The sequence below is a fragment of the Felis catus genome, chromosome D2 (genome assembly GCF_018350175.1).
Source record: "Felis catus isolate Fca126 chromosome D2, F.catus_Fca126_mat1.0, whole genome shotgun sequence".
Lineage (NCBI taxonomy): Eukaryota > Metazoa > Chordata > Mammalia > Carnivora > Felidae > Felis > Felis catus.
In genome coordinates, this window is record NC_058378.1 from 30,455,564 (window position 1) to 30,474,217 (window position 18,654).

General features: G+C 52.2%; 1 protein-coding gene across 3 annotated transcripts in view; it reads left to right on the forward strand.

The window, feature by feature from the left end:
• The window catches only part of HK1 (hexokinase 1), a 126,649-nt gene that overhangs the window by 98,691 nt on the left and 9,304 nt on the right, over positions 1-18,654 (forward strand). For all 3 annotated transcript variants that reach the window (XM_006937834.5, XM_045040066.1, XM_023240505.2), the window contains 8 exons: positions 4,351-4,506; positions 6,957-7,190; positions 9,305-9,609; positions 11,089-11,237; positions 11,556-11,675; positions 13,043-13,138; positions 14,994-15,093; positions 18,105-18,288. In XM_006937834.5, coding sequence (XP_006937896.1) covers positions 4,351-4,506; positions 6,957-7,190; positions 9,305-9,609; positions 11,089-11,237; positions 11,556-11,675; positions 13,043-13,138; positions 14,994-15,093; positions 18,105-18,288 — 1,344 coding nt within the window. The remainder of the gene's footprint in view (positions 1-4,350; positions 4,507-6,956; positions 7,191-9,304; positions 9,610-11,088; positions 11,238-11,555; positions 11,676-13,042; positions 13,139-14,993; positions 15,094-18,104; positions 18,289-18,654) is intronic.

Here is an 18,654-nt window from a genome sequence, read left to right on the forward strand (position 1 = left end):
GATGGGGAGGAGATGGGTGGTGAATAAACAGGTGGTTGGGTGGAATAGTGAAGGGTGGGGTGAAGTCAGTCTTCTCCAGTGTGTTTCCCTGTTTACTGGTCACCATAGGTTGGGTCTTGTTAAGAACAATGCTAAAGAGTTACATTCTTGAGTTACATCACATATTACTGGAAAGAGGCTATTGGCCAGAGAGTTTTTTGCCAAAGCAAATTTTTGCTCTTTCCTAGGTACCTTGCCTAAGTTTTGGAGTCTTCCTTATTCTGTGCAAATGCCAGAATTTGGTTCTTGTCAGGGAGAGGTGTGTCTGCTCCATTTGACTGGTGGGGAAATTAAGGCAGTGTGATAGGACAAGCTGGCCCAAGACTCTCTTGAGGGTTGATGTGGCTTAGGTTTAGGGCTTTCTGCCCTATTTGAAAGTTTGAGTTTTTAGAGTGACCTTCTAGAATATCTAAGACTCATCTCTTACCATTTATGGACCAACATCATCAGTGGTGGTCTGGAGGAGTGGTTTTTCATCGCTGATTGCTCATCGCCTTTACATAAAGGCCTTTTATTTATTATTATTATTATTATTATTATTATTATTATTATCATCATTATTATTATTTTAAGCTTATTTATTTTGGGGGAGAGGGAGAGCATGCATGCACACAGGGAAGAAGCAGAGAGAGAGAGAGAGAGAGAGAATCCCAAGCCGGTTCCCTGCCACCAGCTCAGAGCCTTATACTGGACTTGAATTCATGAACCACGAGATCATGACCTGAGCCCAAGTCAGGAGTCAGACGCTTAACTAGGCACCCCCATAAAGGCCTTTAAAAAACATATTGTAGCCCTGGCATCCCCTCACCCTACCCGCCTTCCTCCCAATTCTGACCCAGTTGGCCCGGGTCGGGACCTGTCCTTAAGAGCCTAAGAGCTCTCCAGGTGATTCCATTTTTTAACCAGGGTTGAAAATGTAAGTGTGTGGGATTTGTGCAAAGGCCCTCGGTACCCAGACGGACCCCACACCACTACACACGCACTCATTCATTTTGACTGAAGTTTGCGTTTACTGAGTACCAACTGTATACATTTGGCCAGGAAGGGTATCGTCACGGTAGCTCTGTGGCTCCTGCCTGCACTGGTGATAACTACTTTCAGGATAGCAGGGGACAGTCCTGAGTATCCAGCAACCCTAGCCTTACCCCAGAGTTAGGAGGTGTCTCTCTAGAAGGGATCAGATATTCAGCTTCCTCTCTACCACCCTTCCACACTAGGCCTGTTCTGGTCACATGCCTGTCTCCTACTACAGATTTGGGTCCCACCCTCTGTGATTTTTAATTCTCCGTCTCGTCCGCTCCTGTCTTCTTGGACTCCTTAATCTTTTTCCGTGTCGTGTCTGGAATTTTGAATCCCGTTGCCCTGTGTGATTCCTTATCACATCCTTCAACATGCAAGGAGCCACATGCCCCCCAAGACAGCAGCAGCAGTGACCATGACAGCAGGATGGTTTGACCTGCAGAATTCTTTGACCTGAACGCTAGTGAAGTCAGTCCCCAAACACCTTTTCTTATGGTTGCTCTGCCTGCTCCACGGAACCTCTCCAGAGCTCTAATCCTGCTTAGCGTGGCCTCAGACCTCTCCCACTTCTCTGGTCCCGGGCGGCCCATTGGAGCGGACCCCGGCTGCCAGGGGAGCTCCCGATCGGCATGCGAGTCCTTGCTCCCCTTGTGTGAACATGACCCCCAGCCCGCCCTTGCCAGCCTGTCCCCAGGCCACGTGGGTGTCGGCCCTGCCTGTGCCCACCGGCCGGCGGGAAGGCTGCGGCTCCTTGGTGTTTGTGGGCACTGAGTGCTAGGAGGTGAATCACCCCTTGCCTGGTTACTTGGCTTCACTTGAGCAGAGCATGTTGAGCATGTTGGTTGAGGAGCCCTGCTGTGTCCGTGAGCCTTTGGCTTGAGCTGAGCGAGGCTCATCAGAGGTGCTTTTTCCTGGTTTTGCTGCTCTGACAGGGGTTCTAGGAAAAGGGGATGATGGGGTCCATGTATGGAAGAGACGTCGTGTAGAAAAGGGAGATCGTTGTGAGTGTCTCCAGAGGGCGAAGTGAAAAGCAAGGGGCAGAAGGTGCCAGGAGGCTGATTTTGGCTCATCCTAAGGGCAGGAACCTTTTCTGTTGTCACGCTGCCCAGTGGGGGCAGGCTGCCTCAGGAAGGAGTGAGCTGATGAAGGCAGACAAAGAGATGGGGTTGGGGGTGGGGCTGGGGGGGCTGCTAGCATGACAGTAATAGCTGACATTAAATGACATTGCCCATGAGAGAGGCAGAACAGCACAGCGGTTAGAGCATAGCCTCTGGTGTTTAACTGGGACGGTGACCATGGGCACGTTTTATAACCTCTCTATGCCTCAGCTTCCTCATCTGCAAAGTGGGGATAGTGATATTGTCTACCTCATAGGGTTTTAGTGAGGATCAAATAAGTTACTACATGGGAAGTGCTTAGTAAAGTGGGATGCGTAGCAAGGGCAGACATTCTAGCACTTTGCCCATATTAACTCCTATCCTCTGCCCAGCGGCCTTAGCGGTAGGCCCTGCCGTTATCCCCATATTCTGGGTGAGGGGATCAAGAAGTAAGTAGCACAGGAAGCGGCCGAGCTGGGATTGAGCCCCGGGCAGTCTGGCTCCTGCCTGCTTCGAGATTCCGGCTCGGGGCTGTGCAGAGGCCGTTCCCACAGGTACCTGGGGCGGCAGCTGGGCAGCCGGGCCTCAGAAAGGCCTGAGTCCTGCCAGGGATCCTCGACACAGCTGTGGCTGGGGCGGTCCTGTCTGGTCCTGTCAGGAGCAGGAACAATGGGAGCGGTGTTTCTCTGCGCCCGCGTCGGGGCGAGGGAGGGCCAGGCGCTCAGGTCCCAGCAACATCCCTGGCTCCCGGGCCTGGCTCTGAACGGAACAGATTGTTTTGCTGTGTCACAGCCAGCTCTGGGTGTGCCAGCTGGCCTCCCTCGGAGGAGAGGCAGGCCACCTGGACGTGGACCTGCCTCTCTGATCTGTCCGGCTCAGGGCTTCCTCCTGGGCCCTGCCCAGCCAGCATTCGGGGCTTGAGTCTGGCTCAGGTGTGGCGCGGAGCCCTGGTCCGTGGTAGCCTCTCCTCTGCAGCGTCGGGCTCAAGGTGGCCGCTGCAGTTACAGAGCCCACGCCTCGTGCCACCCCTCCCGGGGACACAAGAGAGGCGATTCGCTCTGTGACTGGCCCGTGGCTGTACGCCGCCCGAGCAGCGGGATGAGCTGATTGGCTTTAAGCTACTCAGAGCCCTCCCCTGGCATTTAGGGTGAGGTCAGTGGGAGAGGAATGGGCACCCCAAAGCAAATTTTTGCTCCTTTTGGCTAGAGAAGGGGAACATGGATGCCAGGGAGGTGGCCGGTGACAGGAGTCCCATGGGAAATGGCTGTGTTTCAGCCCCATCGTCTACTCAGCCTTCCCTCAGAGAAGGCATTTACCTGTTCTGACTGAGCTGGGAAATGGAGAGAATGTTCCCCAGCCACCTCCTTCTCTCAGGGCTTGGAGCCTCCCTAGTGGAGTGATGGAGACCAAAACCCTTTAAAAAGCATAGCAAAGGGGCACCTGGGTGGCTCCGTCGGTTGAGCGTCCGACCTCGGCTCAGGTCATGATCTCACGGTTCATGAGTTTGAGCCCCGTGTCAGGCTCTGTGCTGACAGCTCAGAGCCTGGAGCCTGCGTTGGATTCTGTGTCTCCCTCTCTCTCGGCCCCTCCCCTGCTGACACTGTGTCTCTCTCTCTCTGTGTCAAAAATAAATAAACATTAAACAAATTTTTTAAATAAAAAATCAAAATAAAAAGTATAGCACAGGGGCGCCTGGGTGGCTCCGTCGGTTAAGCGTCTGACTCTTGATCTCAGCTCGGGTCTTGATCTCAGAGTCGTGGGTTTGAGCCCCATGTTGGGTTCTGTGCTGGGCGTGGAGCGTACTTTAAAAAAGAAAAACAAATAAATAAAAATAAAAAATAAAAGGCAGAGCATAGAGTTTTATAAGCAATGATCATATTCTCATTTCTGTCTGGGGGCCTCCTCGTCATCCCCAGTCTCACCTCCAGGCAGCCTTCCCCGCCTGTCCCTGCTTATCTCCTCTGTCCACCTAGGGATAGGTGTGGGGTCTAGAGGAGTCACCCCTCCCCCACTGCTGTCCCGTCACACGTCACACGGTTGTGTGTGGTTTTGCCTGCCGGCGGGACCATGAGCTCAGAAGCCCGAGGCGGTGGCTCCCTCCCCCTCCCCTCTGTCTGTCCTATTCCTCACGAGCTGCCCCTGGGGTACCCACGTAGGAAGGACCTGACAGGTGCCATACACTTTTCTCCTGCAGGTTTGAGAAGATGGTGAGTGGCATGTACTTGGGGGAGCTGGTTCGACTGATCCTGGTCAAGATGGCCAAGGAGGGCCTCTTATTTGAAGGACGGATCACCCCGGAGCTGCTCACCAGGGGGAAGTTCAAGACCAGTGATGTGTCAGCCATTGAAAAGTAGGTGCCGCCCCTCAAGGCTTTCTCTTTTCCTTCGCTCCAGCCCCTCCCCATCCCCACCTGCACACACAGGGGAGATTAGAGCCCAGGGAGTAGATGACTCCAGTGGTGAACGAGACGCTCACTGAGCCCGGGGCCTGGGCTTGGAAGCCTCCCTGCACATAGTAGGACCTTCTGTAGACTGTGTTCCAGGGAACCCTGGGGATCTCAAGATAAGGTATTCCGTGAAGAATCAGGAATTACTAAATCCTCCATTTAGAGATTTACAGTACTCATTAGCATGGTAAAGAGAGCCCAGTTCACTTTGGCTAACTTATAATTTCCCAAACTTCTTTTATGCCTGAAATGCCCTCCCACTACTCCCCCCAATTCTCTCACCTGTTAACCGCCAGACATGTTCCCTGGCACAAGTTTGGGAAACATCGATTAACAGCTGAGACAGGGCAGATCGACATGGGAGGAAGGAGTCCAGCCAGAGACCTGACTGCTACCTTTCGGCCTCAACTTGAGAAACCCGGATTTCTCTGCCTTGACTGTTACTTGCGGGCCTTCACCCTGAGAGGGAAGAGGGCAAACTTGATCCCACAGCCGTTTGATGTGGTTGGGCACCTCCAAGTCTGAAGGACTCCTTTCTTGTGGCCAGCCTCCGTGTGCCACCAGGCTCTGTTCCTGGTTCGGAGACATGTAGCCAGGTGAGGCCACCTGCTGAAAGATAGGGCTAGCTTGGTGCTGGAGAAGTCCTTTCATCTCTGTACGAAGCTGTCACTGCCACCGCCCTGCGGTGGTCCTGGAGACTCCGATCGAACCAGTGGCTTCCTAGCTCTGGCTCCTGGGAGGAGATGCCTATGAGCTGTCTGCAGGTAGAGAAGGAGGCTGAGGAGATGGGACGGGGTTTATGTGGACGTACTCCTCTGCCACATCCATGTACGGGCATTTACCTGAGGATCGCTCTCCTTCGGGAACTACCAGGGGAGAGCTGGTGTCAGCGGGGCGCCATGATACTGAGTTCCCAGCCACCTCTCTCCTCCAGCCTCCGGGCTGGCTACTGAGAAGGGAGGGGGCAGGAGGCTCATGGCATGCCCTCAAAGTCATCGACAGAGTCAGGAAATGTCTTCCTTTTGGCCTGCTTCTGGTGTTGGCCCACTGGTTACCACGAAACAGAAGCCCACTTGAGCTAGCTCAGGAAAGCGTGTGTATTGGAATAAAGGCTTTCTCACCCAAACCTGAGCATCCTACCAGGGCAGACAGACGTTCAAAGCATTCTCTTTAAAATCGGGAGTCAGAGAGGATCCCCCATTTTTATTTAGCATTGTCTGGAGTTGCAGCCAGTGTTGAAAAAGAAAAAAAAAAAAGAAAGAAAAATTAAAGGCTTAAGAATAAAAAAAAGAGGAAGCAAAAGTATCATTATTTGCAGATGTTAATTGTGTGTATGGAACACCAACCATATCTAGAGGAGTGAATAGAATAATGAGAGGTAAGGGAATCGTCTGGAGAGGAGATGCCAAAGTCAATTATATTTCTATATATTGGCAATAATTAAAATGTTAAATAACCCTTTTATTTTAGAATAGTTTTAGACTTACAGAAATATTGCAGAGACGGTGCTGAGTGTTTGCCCATATCGCTGCCTGAGTTTCCCCCATATTAACATCTTACGTTACTATGTTACGTTAAAGTGAACAAAAGATATATACACGTGAATTTATGCCATCTACACCACGTCGTCTGTAATAGTAAAAAAAATTATAAAGTACCTCAGAACGAATCTAACAAAAGATAACAAAACGTGTACGTAGAAAATTAAAACTTGACTGGAAAACCTCAAGGGAGTGTAAGCCTCCCAGGGCAACTCCCAGACCCCAAGCGCCGGCGGTCTCCCTGGGTCTCCTAAGCACTGAGCTCCGGGGTGGGCAGCTATGTCTCGCCTCTCCACCTCTCTCCGTGTGCCCGGCGTGTCATAACCCGGCCTACTACTATTTTTTCTCCTATTACCTGGTATTTCTTACAGAGTAGACTCCTCCTCCTGTTCTCAGGCATTTGATGTCTTAATTCCATACCATACAACTTTTTTTTTCTTTAAATTTTTTTTAATGCTTATTTTTGAGAGAGAGAGAGAGAGAGAGAGAGAGAGAGCGGGCACACGCACGAGGTGGGGGTGGGTACAGAGAGAGAGGGAGACACAGAATCTGAAGAGAGAGAGAGAGTGGGCATGAGTGGGGGAGGGGCAGAGAGAGAGGAAGACACAGAATCCAAAGCAGACTCCTGGCTCTGTGCTGACAGAGCGGGGCCCAGACTCACGAGCTGTGAGATCATGACCTGAGCCAACGTCAGACGCTTAACTGACTGAGCCCCCCAGGTGCCCCTCACCTTTCCAGTACTTTCGAACCTCAGTGCTTTGCACTGCCTGATGTGGCCCTTAACCCACGGTTAATTGGCCTCTGACCTCACAGGAATAAGGAAGGCCTCCACAATGCCAAAGAAATCCTGACCCGCCTGGGAGTGGAGCCATCTGATGACGACTGTATTTCAGTCCAGCACGTGTGTACCATTGTCTCATTTCGCTCTGCCAACCTGGTGGCTGCAACGCTGGGCGCCATCTTGAACCGCCTTCGAGATAACAAGGGCACACCCAGGCTGCGGACCACGGTTGGTGTCGACGGGTCTCTTTACAAGACGCACCCACAGTGAGTCTGCCCTTTGCTATCATTGGTGCTCAGTGCCCATCTGGGCTAAGGACCTCCTCCAAAGGTCAGACTTTTGCACCCAGTGAAGGTTTTTGGCATACAAGAGTGTATCTAGTTCTGGGCAGGAAGGTCAGAATTGCCCACTTGAGAAGTGTCTGGCCCTCAGCCCGTTCTCCTGGTGTTGCTTCTGGACTGTCACGTCTCATTTCATAAGTCTTTTTGGGGATTTCTGTAGCTGCCAGGAGCGCTGGGTGGAACATGTCTGTGTCTTAAATCCTCTTGCTTACTCATATTTCGTCAACAACCTTCATCCTCACTGTAGCTCGGGTCAAGGGTGCAATGCCCACATTCTTGTTTTAGAGGCTCCTGTGAAAGGCCCCCCCCACCCCTCAGACGTGCCTTTTTTAAACGGGCAGCTTGTTGACATTTTGCATCTGAGAGCGGAGAGCCGGAGGGAGCTAGAAGTTGTAAATGGCCCCTGTTGACGATGAGGGGCAGTCACCGTGCTGCCTCCTGGTGTAGTGAACGCCTTAGCTGCAGAAGCCTTTTGTGGTACCAAGAACACGGCTTGCACATTTTTTAAAGGCTAAAGGTGAAATTCTGCGTCTATAATCATAGACTAGGTTTTAACAACAGCTCCCTTTGACGTGAGTTTCGCGCAGGACCTCAGGTACTTGGCCATCATATATATGAAGCGTACATAGAGTGGCCTTGTGACGCCCTCACTCCAGTTCTAGCGGGCGCTGAATAATAAACGTTGACTTAAATGGAAATCATTGTCACGAGGGGGCAGGGTTTGAGCTAGTCAGATGCTATTGTCCGTTAGGTTCGTAGTTTTATTCCTTCGTATTTTTAAAGTATTTGTAAAATTTTCGATAATGGAGCTAGCTATCATTTTTGGGGGGGGGGTGGTTTCTCGGCAAATGTATGGACAAGAGAGCTTAGGGATTTGTAACATCACATTAAAAAAAATTTGTTTTTAATCGTGGGAAAATACACAATCTAGAATTTACTATCTTAACCGCTTTTGAGCGTACAGTTCAGAAGTGTTAAGTACATTCCCGCTATTGGACGACCAGCCCCACCAGCCACCCCCAGAACTCGTCACTGACAGGGTCACCTTTTAATTTTTTTTCTTTTAACGTTTATTTATTTTTTGAGACAGAGAGAGACAGAGCATGAACGGGGGGAGGGTCAGAGAGAAAGAGGGAGACACATAATCTGAAACAGGCTCCAGGCTCTGAGCGGTCAGCACAGAGCCCGACGCGGGGCTCGAACTCACGAGCGTGAGATCATGACCTGAGCTGAAGTCAGACGCTTAACCGACTGAGCCACCCAGGCGCCCCCAGGGTCACCTTTTAAACGATAATGTTGATTAAATGCGTTTTGTTTTAGGAGTATCGTCTATTTGGTACACAGAAACATTAGTTCACAAAATGACAAAGAGAGTAGAAGTTACGTTTAGTCCTGCCCCTTGGCATTGATCACTGCTAATATTTGGGGTTCTGGTTTCCCTGTTTCCCTTGGCAAGCAGCCTTCCATCCTGAGGGCCGACCATAAATTTTGCGGAGGCTCTGTGTCTCACTGAGTCCTGTCCTAAAGTCCTCCTCTAGCCAATAGAGAATGTCCAGACCCTTGGGGGCAGAGGGAAAGGGCAGGTGAAAATAAAAAAAAAAACAAGAGTGATTATGAGTGATTGTGGAGCCTGTCCCCAGCGCCAGTAACCAGTCTGAGCTGTTGACGAAGTCAGTCAGTGCCTACCCCACCACTGTCTGGAGATAGTGTCAGTCCTCCTGGACTCCAGGGTGAAGTCACAGGCCCAAGGTCACCTGAGGTGGAAGTTGGAGAGCTCACCTTTGTCTCCTGATGCATCTGATTCCCAAACAAGGATGCATCTGAGTCCTTGTTTCTGTGTGTGACAATTTCATTTTTCCTTCTTACTCCTCTGCATTTGCCAGAGCTTTTCTACAGTGCATGTGTATGACTTGGGGCATGAGCAAATCAGTTCTAGAAAACGGAATTAAGGGGTGGGAAAGGAAGGGGAAGCAGAGGTCCCTGACAGATGGCGCAGTCTAACTATTGTGGCACGCCCCCCTCCCCCCCCCCCCCCCCAGGTATTCACGACGTTTCCACAAGACTCTGAGGCGCTTGGTGCCCGACTCCGATGTGCGCTTCCTCCTCTCGGAGAGCGGCAGCGGCAAGGGGGCCGCCATGGTCACCGCGGTGGCCTACCGCCTGGCCGAGCAGCACCGGCAGATCGAGGAGACCCTGGCCCACTTCCGCCTCACCAAGGATATGCTGCTGGAGGTGAAGAAGAGAATGCGGGCCGAGATGGACATGGGCCTGAGGAAACAGACGCACGAAAAGGCCGTAGTCAAGATGCTGCCCTCCTTCGTCCGGAGCACTCCAGACGGGACCGGTGAGGGCCCCTTCTGGGGACCAGCATACCCCTCCTGCTTCTCCTATCAGCGACCGAGTGGGGCGGAGGGAGGTTGGCCTCTCCAGTGGTTGTATTTATTTTGGCAGGAGCTGGAAAACTCACTCAGAACCTCTGTCTTCCATGTTTACCACCGACTTGCCCCGTGTGTGACTCAGGGCAGTTGACTCTCCCTGGATCTGGCCTCCCAGGCAGGCACCATCTCGAAAACCACAGTCCGGCTCACAATTAGAAAGGGTTCTTTACGGCTCACAATTAGAAAGGGTTCTTTACGGCTCACAATTAGAAAGGGTTCTTTATGGCTCACAATTAGAAAGGGTTCTTTAAAGAACAAAACCGGGCCTCTCCCACAGCACCGAGGTTGCCGTGGGTTCTCTCGCACACAGGTTAAGCCGCGGAAGGAAAGGTACCCGGCGCACCCTTCCTAAGTCCTGACACGGTGTGCTGGGGGCAGACAGAGGCCTGGGGCTTTGCACACCCAGGCAGGTTGGAGAACAGAGTCTAACCCTTGACCCGACCTTGCCGGTCCTGAGTTGGGGCTGAGCCCTGTGGAGACTCTGAGGGGCTTCTCGGGTGCGTCCTGGAAATAATGAGTATGTGTGATAGGAATTAGGTCCTACGTATAAGTTCCTTGTTATGGCATTATAGTATTGCTTTATAAACCACCCTCAAACCTAGAGGCTAAAATACCAGCCACCGATTGTTCCTCCTCTGGGCCAGGCTCAGCTGGTCTCTGCCGGACTCATTCATGAGTCTGTAGTCACTGGTGGGTCAGCTCAGAGGCCTCCCTCCCGCGCCCGACCGTTGGCAGTCAGCTGGAGCGCAGCCGTACCTGGCCACGTGTCTCATCCTCCGGCAGGCCACCGGGCTTGTTCGAGTGGTAGCAGCAGGGGCTGTGAAAGAGAGGACCGACTTCAAAGCCTCTTGGAGGCCGAGGCTGGGACTGGCTCCGTTTCGCCTCTGCCACACTCGGTCGGCCAAAGCCAGTCATAAGGCTGGGCCAGAGCCCAGGGGAGCAGAAATAGACTCCCATCCTTTGACGGGAAGGGCTGCAAAGTCACTTTGCAGAGGAAAAGCACAGGGAAGAGAATGACTGTGCACATTTTTGCAAACCCTCTACACACCGATGGAAATTGCTAGTTTTTGTACGAGCTTTCCTCAAATCGCGTCATCGTTGCCAAGCTTTTCAGTAACCCTGGAGAATTCTGTTTGTTTATTGTGACAGGTGGTTCATCCGTGGGTCTCTCGTCCTTCTAGCGCGGCTCCAAGGTTGTGGTGGGCAGTGAGTTAGTGCCCGCCCCTCCCTGAGCCTGAGCCATGTGCCAGGGGGAGGATTTACAGCTTCTCCCCCGTATTTAATGTAGCCCTCCCCCCGCCCCGAAAGTCTCGAGTCTTTGGGTTACTGGCTGCCAAGAGGCACTTAGCTGTTTTTGATGTTCTTTATGTTCTTGGCCGTAATAGAGCATGGTGACTTCTTGGCCCTTGATCTTGGAGGAACGAATTTCCGTGTCTTACTGGTGAAAATCCGCAGTGGGAAAAAGAGAACGGTGGAAATGCACAACAAGATCTATGCCATTCCCATTGAAATCATGCAGGGCACTGGGGAAGAGGTGAGACGGTTTTGCTTTTCTACCACGGTGGCACCCGCGTGTCACCCGGCCAGTGGCATTGGCGGTCCCCAGAACCTGCCACGTGGCTCGTGCAGCTCTACGGTTGTATCCTGGTAGCCTGGAAGCATCAGGCACTTTCGGCAATGCTGGGCTTATGCTGTTCAGGGGACTGCGAAGTTCCCGGAGGGGTACTTGCTCTGCATGTGTCGGGAGGGTGTGTGCGTGCGTGTGTGCGTATGTGTGCAAACGTGCACTTGTACGTGTGCACCAAAAGCATGAAACCAGAGAGCTCGGGTAATCCCTTCTTTTCTTCTAAAGCTGTTTGACCACATCGTCTCCTGCATCTCCGACTTCCTGGACTACATGGGGATCAAAGGCCCCAGAATGCCTCTCGGCTTCACGTTCTCATTCCCCTGCAAGCAGACGAGCTTGGATGCGGTAAGTCTCTTCCCTGTAGGAGCAGGGAGGCGCTGACCACCCTGTAGCCAGTGTGGGCTGGCTCTTGAGGCTTTCTCCAGGCTCACTGTCCCCTCGATGTTGGGAACGGCTCACATGTCACAGCGGGTTGGCCCAGGCTTTACGTCACGCCCTCTAGTTCATCTTGAGAGTCTACTCATCTTTTATCATGTGGAGCGAGCCCCCGCTCCCGTGAAAGCCTCCTGGTCCTCCAGGCAAAAGTGCCTCGCCCTCCTCAGTGTTCCCTCTTCCTTTGAATGTTGCCTCGATGATAGTACTTTTCTCATAATTATTACTGATTGCGTCTTTCTTTCCTGCTGTGTCGGGTGCTCCTTGAGCAAGGACCCCCATGCCCTGGCACAGAGTTCTATTGGAGGAAATACTTAATAAATGTTTGTTCAATAAATGGGATGAAACAGCGTCCAGGGTCAGGGCTTGAACCTGCTGAGTACTTACTGAACGCTGGGTACAGAGCAGAAGGTGACAGTTCCCATCCTCAGGGGGCCAACAGTCTAATGAAACCCCAGCCTTCCACCTTCCTCTTAGCACTGGGCTGGGTGGGGAGGGGGTACCTGGTGCAGAGGGAACTGAGTGTGCAGTCACAGAGGCAGGACCCAGCCAGTCATGCTGGAGGAGCCACGGGGGCCTGCTAGAGTCACAGGTGCGGGTATGGCCAGGGAGGAGGCCCTAGAGGGAGCATCAGATCACACAGAGCCTGAGGCCAGGGTTTATGGCCTACGATTGGCGGTTGGCAACACGAGGGAAGCCAGGGAAGGCCACCTGCCTCTGGAAGCCAGTTAATCAAGTCCCTGTGCTGACTTGGGGCTTTTTCCTCTTGAGCTCGCTTAGATCTCAGCAGTTAGATCCATATAAACTTGTGCTTTGCAGCTTTTAAAGGTCTGATGTTTTTTTTAAGGAATTCACTTCCACCGTCACCCGTATTCATCGTACCGAGCACACACCCTGCAGAAGTATAGCTTCATTCAAACCTGAAGTTTACTTTAGGCAGTAACAGGGTCACTGAAAATTTGCATTTCTCCATTTATGTTGTGGGCAAACTGTTCTTTAAGGGAACTAGTTGGTTATACCAGAGGCTGCACCGTTATCCTTCTATGCCTCAGTTTCTCCATCTGTGAAATGAGGATTATAAACCAGACCGCCGTGGGGATGGTTAGGAGAGGGCGGGCCTGTGGAGGATCGCCTGTGTCTTACTGCTTTGTGCCTCAGATGTCCTAGCATAGTGTCACTATACTCAGGAGATACTTAGTCGGGAGGGAGGGAGTGAAATTTTATATCCTACTCAGACGGGCTAATTACACAGGATTCTCCTGGTGCCTCTCCTGTTTCAGGGAATCTTGATCACCTGGACGAAGGGTTTTAAGGCAACCGACTGCGTGGGGCACGATGTAGCAACCTTACTAAGGGATGCGATCAAAAGGAGAGAGGTAACTATTAAAAGGATGTTTAAAAAAAAATCTTCACTGTTTTTTGGGGGTTATAAAAATTGTACTTGCTTGCCGTAAAGAATTCAAACAATGCAGAAGCGTGTGACCTGGCTTAGAAAGTCCCCACGCTGTCAGCAGTAAAGCGGAGGTGAACGGTTTTGTGTTGTGGAAGGGTAGTCCAAGAAAGGTGAAATCACGATCCTCCTACAGTCAGCCTTGGCGCCCTCCTGTTGGACACGAGGTTTCACTCCATGACCGTGACAGAATTACACAAGAATAAGACAAGTCTATGCCCATGTCAGAACTCCGCACACACCCAGAATCGCCTTGCTTCCAGACAGCATCCAATCCAGAGCCAGCCCCACTCTGAACCCTCCCGAAAGCCCCCAACCTGGGCTTGAGTCCTGTCCGCCGTGAATGCTTTCTAGCTCGTTCTGAGATGCTCCACAAGATGTGCCGCCCGTGTTGCAAGCAGTTGATGTACCCAGCTTTGTTTGCCTGTAGGCGTGTCTCTGCTCTTTGGCTGGAGGACATTGGCAAAACAGAAAATGAAGAATTCTAGAGATGAACTCATTAACGAAGGGATTAGTCAAATAACTAACTTTAAATTTAAAAAAAAAAAAATTTTTTTTTTCAACGTTTTTATTTATTTTTGGGACAGAGAGAGACAGAGCATGAACGGGGGAGGGGCAGAGAGAGAGGGAGACACAGAATCGGAAACAGGCTCCAGGCTCCGAGCCATCAGCCCAGAGCCTGACGCGGGGCTCGAACTCACAGACCACGAGATCGTGACCTGGCTGAAGTCGGATGCTTAACCGACTGCGCCACCCAGGCGCCCCCAAATTTTTTTTTTTAATGTTTATTTTTTGAGAGAGAGAGAAAGAGAGCACGAGTGGGGGAGGGGCAGAGAGAGAGGGAGACGCAGAATCTGAAAAGCGGGCTCCAGGCTCTGAGACATCAAGCACAGAGCCGGACGCGGGGCTCGAAGTCACAAACCGCGAGATCATGACCTGAGCTGAAGTCGGACGCTTAACCGACTGAGCCACACAGGCGCCCCCTGGCTTGCTTACTTTAGTTCAAAAGAGCAGACAAATGACCAGGTGGTGGGGAAGGCTGGCGTGAATGGCTTTTTGAAAGAGGGATTGGTCACACCTGGCAGAATATGCTAGACAGCCTATATCCCTTTGGAGAGAAACCTGATGGCCTACTTGGGCCCATTTCACAGCCCCGAATGTTGGCATTCTTCCAGTTTACTTTCTGTGCGTATGTCACCACACACACATTTTGTAATGGGAATCCTGCCGTATATACAACCTGCGTATTTCCTCTGATAGGAAACAGGCATCTTTTCCTGTCACTACCTAGAGACCAACCCCATTCTTTCCCTTGGCCACACAGGATGCCGGTGTTTGCTAGAACCCGTGTTTTATGTCGCCCCTTTCGATTCTGTATTTAGATGGTTTCTCTTTTGGGCCCGTGTAAGTCATGCGGTACCTTTGGGTACCTGCATGGCTCTGTCTGAAGGACAGATTCTGAGAAATGGATTTGGTGTTTCTGTTTTGCCTTCTGAAAGACTGTCACACTCTACACTCCTAGGACAGAGAGAGCTATTTGGCCACCGTCGCTTGGCTTTTCTCCACACGGCAGTTCCCTCCAGGCTGCCTCTCCAGTACTCAGCATCATCTGTGAAATGGGGAGAATACTTTCTTTAGATCTCAGATTTCAGATACAGCACTAATAGTAGGTGTTTAGTCAAATTTAACTACCTTTTTAAAGGCTGGTAAGGAAACTATTCTGGAGGATGCATCAGGCAGTGCTGTCCCTCCCCTAAAGCTGTGTCCCTTTCTTTCTGAAGGAATTTGACCTGGACGTGGTGGCTGTGGTCAATGACACGGTGGGCACCATGATGACCTGTGCTTATGAAGAGCCTACCTGCGAGGTTGGACTCATCGTAGGTGGGTGTCCCAGAAAGTCTGTCTCTGGGGCAGGGACGGCTGGGTTTTCCTGTTCTGCGGGACCTTGAGCCAGCAGCTCAGTCCCTGAGTGGGACACTATCTGTCACTGTTGTCTCCGTGCCACCTCCAGAGTTTGGACCAATGTCACAGAGCTCTCCAGGGGACTTTCTGCTCCCCAACACTCACCCCAAGGCTATGACCAGACTCAGCTCAGAAACGGAGCTCTCTGGGAACGAGGCTCTGAATGGCTCACATGGCTTGGGTGGACAGGGTGGGAACACCGGGGCTGGCCTGGCCATCAGGGCAATGCCGGGCGTGTACAGAGGGCCAGCAGGTGGGTGCTGTGGGGCCGGGGCCCGCCATTGGGAAGGCGGCAGAGCCCTGCTTCTCCTCTGACTGTGGGAAAGGGCCAGAGAGGAGCCTCGGGCACCATTTTGCTTTTGGCAGCCACTGTTTGTGAGCAGTGCCAGCCGCTTCAGTGGGCGGCAGAGAGGGTGCTGTTCCCTTATAGTGCAAACACGCCAGGGGCCTGGGCTTGAGAGCACATCGTTCCTGAAGCATGTGGATTTGCGCTGCGAGAGAGAAGACCAGTTGCCCACTTGAGCCTGCTCCTGGCGTCAGGATGCTGGAAGGCCCTGCTTCTTGGCCAACTGATGCGGGCCCCACCCGGACAAGGAGGGGTGGCAGGCAGCCCCGTGGTGCAGACTGGGTGCCAAGTGTCTGGGAGATTGGGATAAGGCCCCCACAGGCTGCCTTCCTGGTGCCCGAAGACCTTTTCGTTTGTGAAGCCATTTTCGGCTCCAGAGGAAATTCAGAAAACCAGGGGGGAGCTGCAGGTGAAAGGTTGTGGGGGCCCGGCTCCGGAGCTCTGTTGCTTCTTCCTTTCTTTCGCAGACCTCTCTTTCCCCACGCAGCCCTGCTCTTCTGCCCACGAATGGGCTTAGGTGTGCCTTGTAAATCCAGAGTGACACAGCACATTCCCACTGTCCGGCCGGGCCTGGCCTTCCTGCCCAGTTCAGGGCCGCCGATTAGCCGTTTCTGGCACCAGAGCGAGCTGGTGGAGGTTCTCCACGGCTCCAGCTGCATTCATTCACACCTGCTTTCTTCTCTCTTCATCCATCGATGTCTTCCGACACCCACTGGCGAGAAGTATGATTTATGTGTTTTGGCTCTCTGTGCACCCCTTGCCATTTCTGGGGCTTCTCTTCTCTCAGTTTCCTACTTTGCGGTGAAGGGGCACAGAGAAAACAAAACCTAAGAATAATCCAGTTACCCAGGGAGAAGCATCTGCGAATTCTACTCGTTTCTTTAAAGGGGAATGAAAACAATCGAAGCCCTTTTGATCTAGCCAGTGGGAATGGCCTTGTGTCCCCCAAGGGTGTCGAAGGTCCGTCTGCATCCCACCTAGGATGGGTTGGTGGCACTCTGGTGGCACTTGTGACGGAAAGCGTGGACCTCGGGCCAGCAGCAGCAGCAGCAGCAGCAGCAGCAGCGTCGCCTGTGGGCGGGGCTTGTTAGAAATGCAGAGTCTCAGGCTCCACCTTCTGAATCATAATCTGCATCTTAACAGGCTCCCCAGGTGATCAGAGGTGCATATGAAAGTGTCTGTGGGAAGTATTCCTTGGTGAGTTGGTTGGTTTTAAAATTTCTAGTGCGGGCGGGGTGTACCTGGGTGGCTCAGTGACTTTGGCTCAGGTCATGATGTCAGGGTTCATGAGTTCGAGCCCTGCGTCGTGCTGTATGCTGACAGCTCAGAGCCTGGAATCCTGCTTCGGATTCTGTGTTTCCCTCTCTCTGCCCTTCCCCCGCTCGCACTCTGCCTCTCTCTCTCTCTCTTTGAAAAATAAATAAAAACATTAAAAAATAAAGTAAATAAAATAAAATTTCTAGTCCGTTCACTGAGACAAGGCCCATGACCACAGGCTTGGATGTCATGGCACTTGAAATTGCTGTGAAAATTTTAAGGAATTTTTAAAAAATGCTTAGTTTTGAGTGAGAGAGAGCGTGAGCAGGGGTGGGCAGAGAGAGAGACACACAGAATCTGAAGCAGGTTCCAGGCACTGAGCTGTTAGCACAGAGCCCGATGTGGGGCTCAAACCCACAAACTGCGAGATCATGACCTGAGCTAAAGTCGGACGCTTAACTGACTGAGCCACCCGGGCACCCCTGCTGTGAAAATTTTAGAAGTCTTCCTCTCTGTTTCTACACTTAACTCCTCATGGGCGAGACCCGCAAACCCTTTGTGGTGTCACCCCGGTCTTTGCGGGGCCACAGCCTCAGTAGCCCTGTTGTGGGGAGTTCAGGGATGGAGAGCAGAGGCTCAGAGCCTCCGGAAACTGTATGTCCGTCAGATTGTGTGCATGCAGCATGTGTGCGTCTGGAGAAGTGTTCCTTTTCTCAGAAGAACCCTCTGATTTTCAAAGAGGGCCGTGACACTGAAATGGTGTCACCTTTAGAAAGGTGCCACTGACACGCTGAGGACGCTGGCCTTTCCTGAACCAACTGTGGGCTTCATTCTGGTACGCACGGGAGGGTGGACTGGGCAGGCATAGCCCGTGACCATGGTTGATCAGTAAAGATGAGCAGACTTCCATGGGTGATAGTAGACAACCTCCAGTGTAATACTTTACATACATGCATGTGTGTACACAGTTGTGTGTGTGGAGAGGAGAGAGAAGGCAATGTCCCTCCAACCTGAATATTGCCTAAACTTTTGCCGTTGAAGACACAGGGCCCTGTTGGAACACCGTCTGCCATTAAGGTATATATGACCCTGCCTGGGCAGGTAAACACACGAGGCTCTTGATGTTGACGTCTAATCGGATGCTCTCTGACTCTCCTTTTGTATTTTGAGGTTTTCCTGAAAAACCCGAGGAAAGCGAAGCTGTTGCTTTATTCGTCTCAAAAATGTATCCCATACCTGGGGAGCCCCAGGCCCCAGAGCCTCCCCGCCTCCCCGCCTCCCTGGGCACGGTGGCACAGCCGTTCATCCCCCTCCTTGTGTGTTGCAGGGACTGGCAGCAACGCCTGCTACATGGAAGAAATGAAGAATGTCGAGATGCTGGAGGGGGACGAGGGGCGAATGTGCATCAACATGGAGTGGGGTGCCTTTGGGGACAACGGGTGTCTCGATGACATCAGAACTCTCTATGACAGACTGGTGGATGAATATTCTCTAAACGCTGGAAAACAAAGGTAATGGTGCTTGGTAGAGGAAGAAGGGACAGTGAGGGCCTGAGGCTGCATTTGGTCTGTTACAGCAGAAGAAGTTTCTAGTAGGAGAGGAGTCTGGGACAGAGGCGTGGAGACTAGTCCCTCAGATTCCCTCCTGACCTTTGCTTTTGGTTCAAGGAGAGCAGAGAACCAGGAGGACGGGCCGCCGCCTTGATACGAGTGGGCCCAGGTTGACGTCCTGGTGTCGTGCCGCCTCTGCCCGAGTACGCCCAGAGGACGAGGTGGCAGCGGCCACACCGCTTCCCTCAGCGATCATGTTCATCCTGGAACATTCTGGCCTTCCCGTTGCTCTGTGTTTCTTCCCCAGCAGACTAATAGAAACCTCTT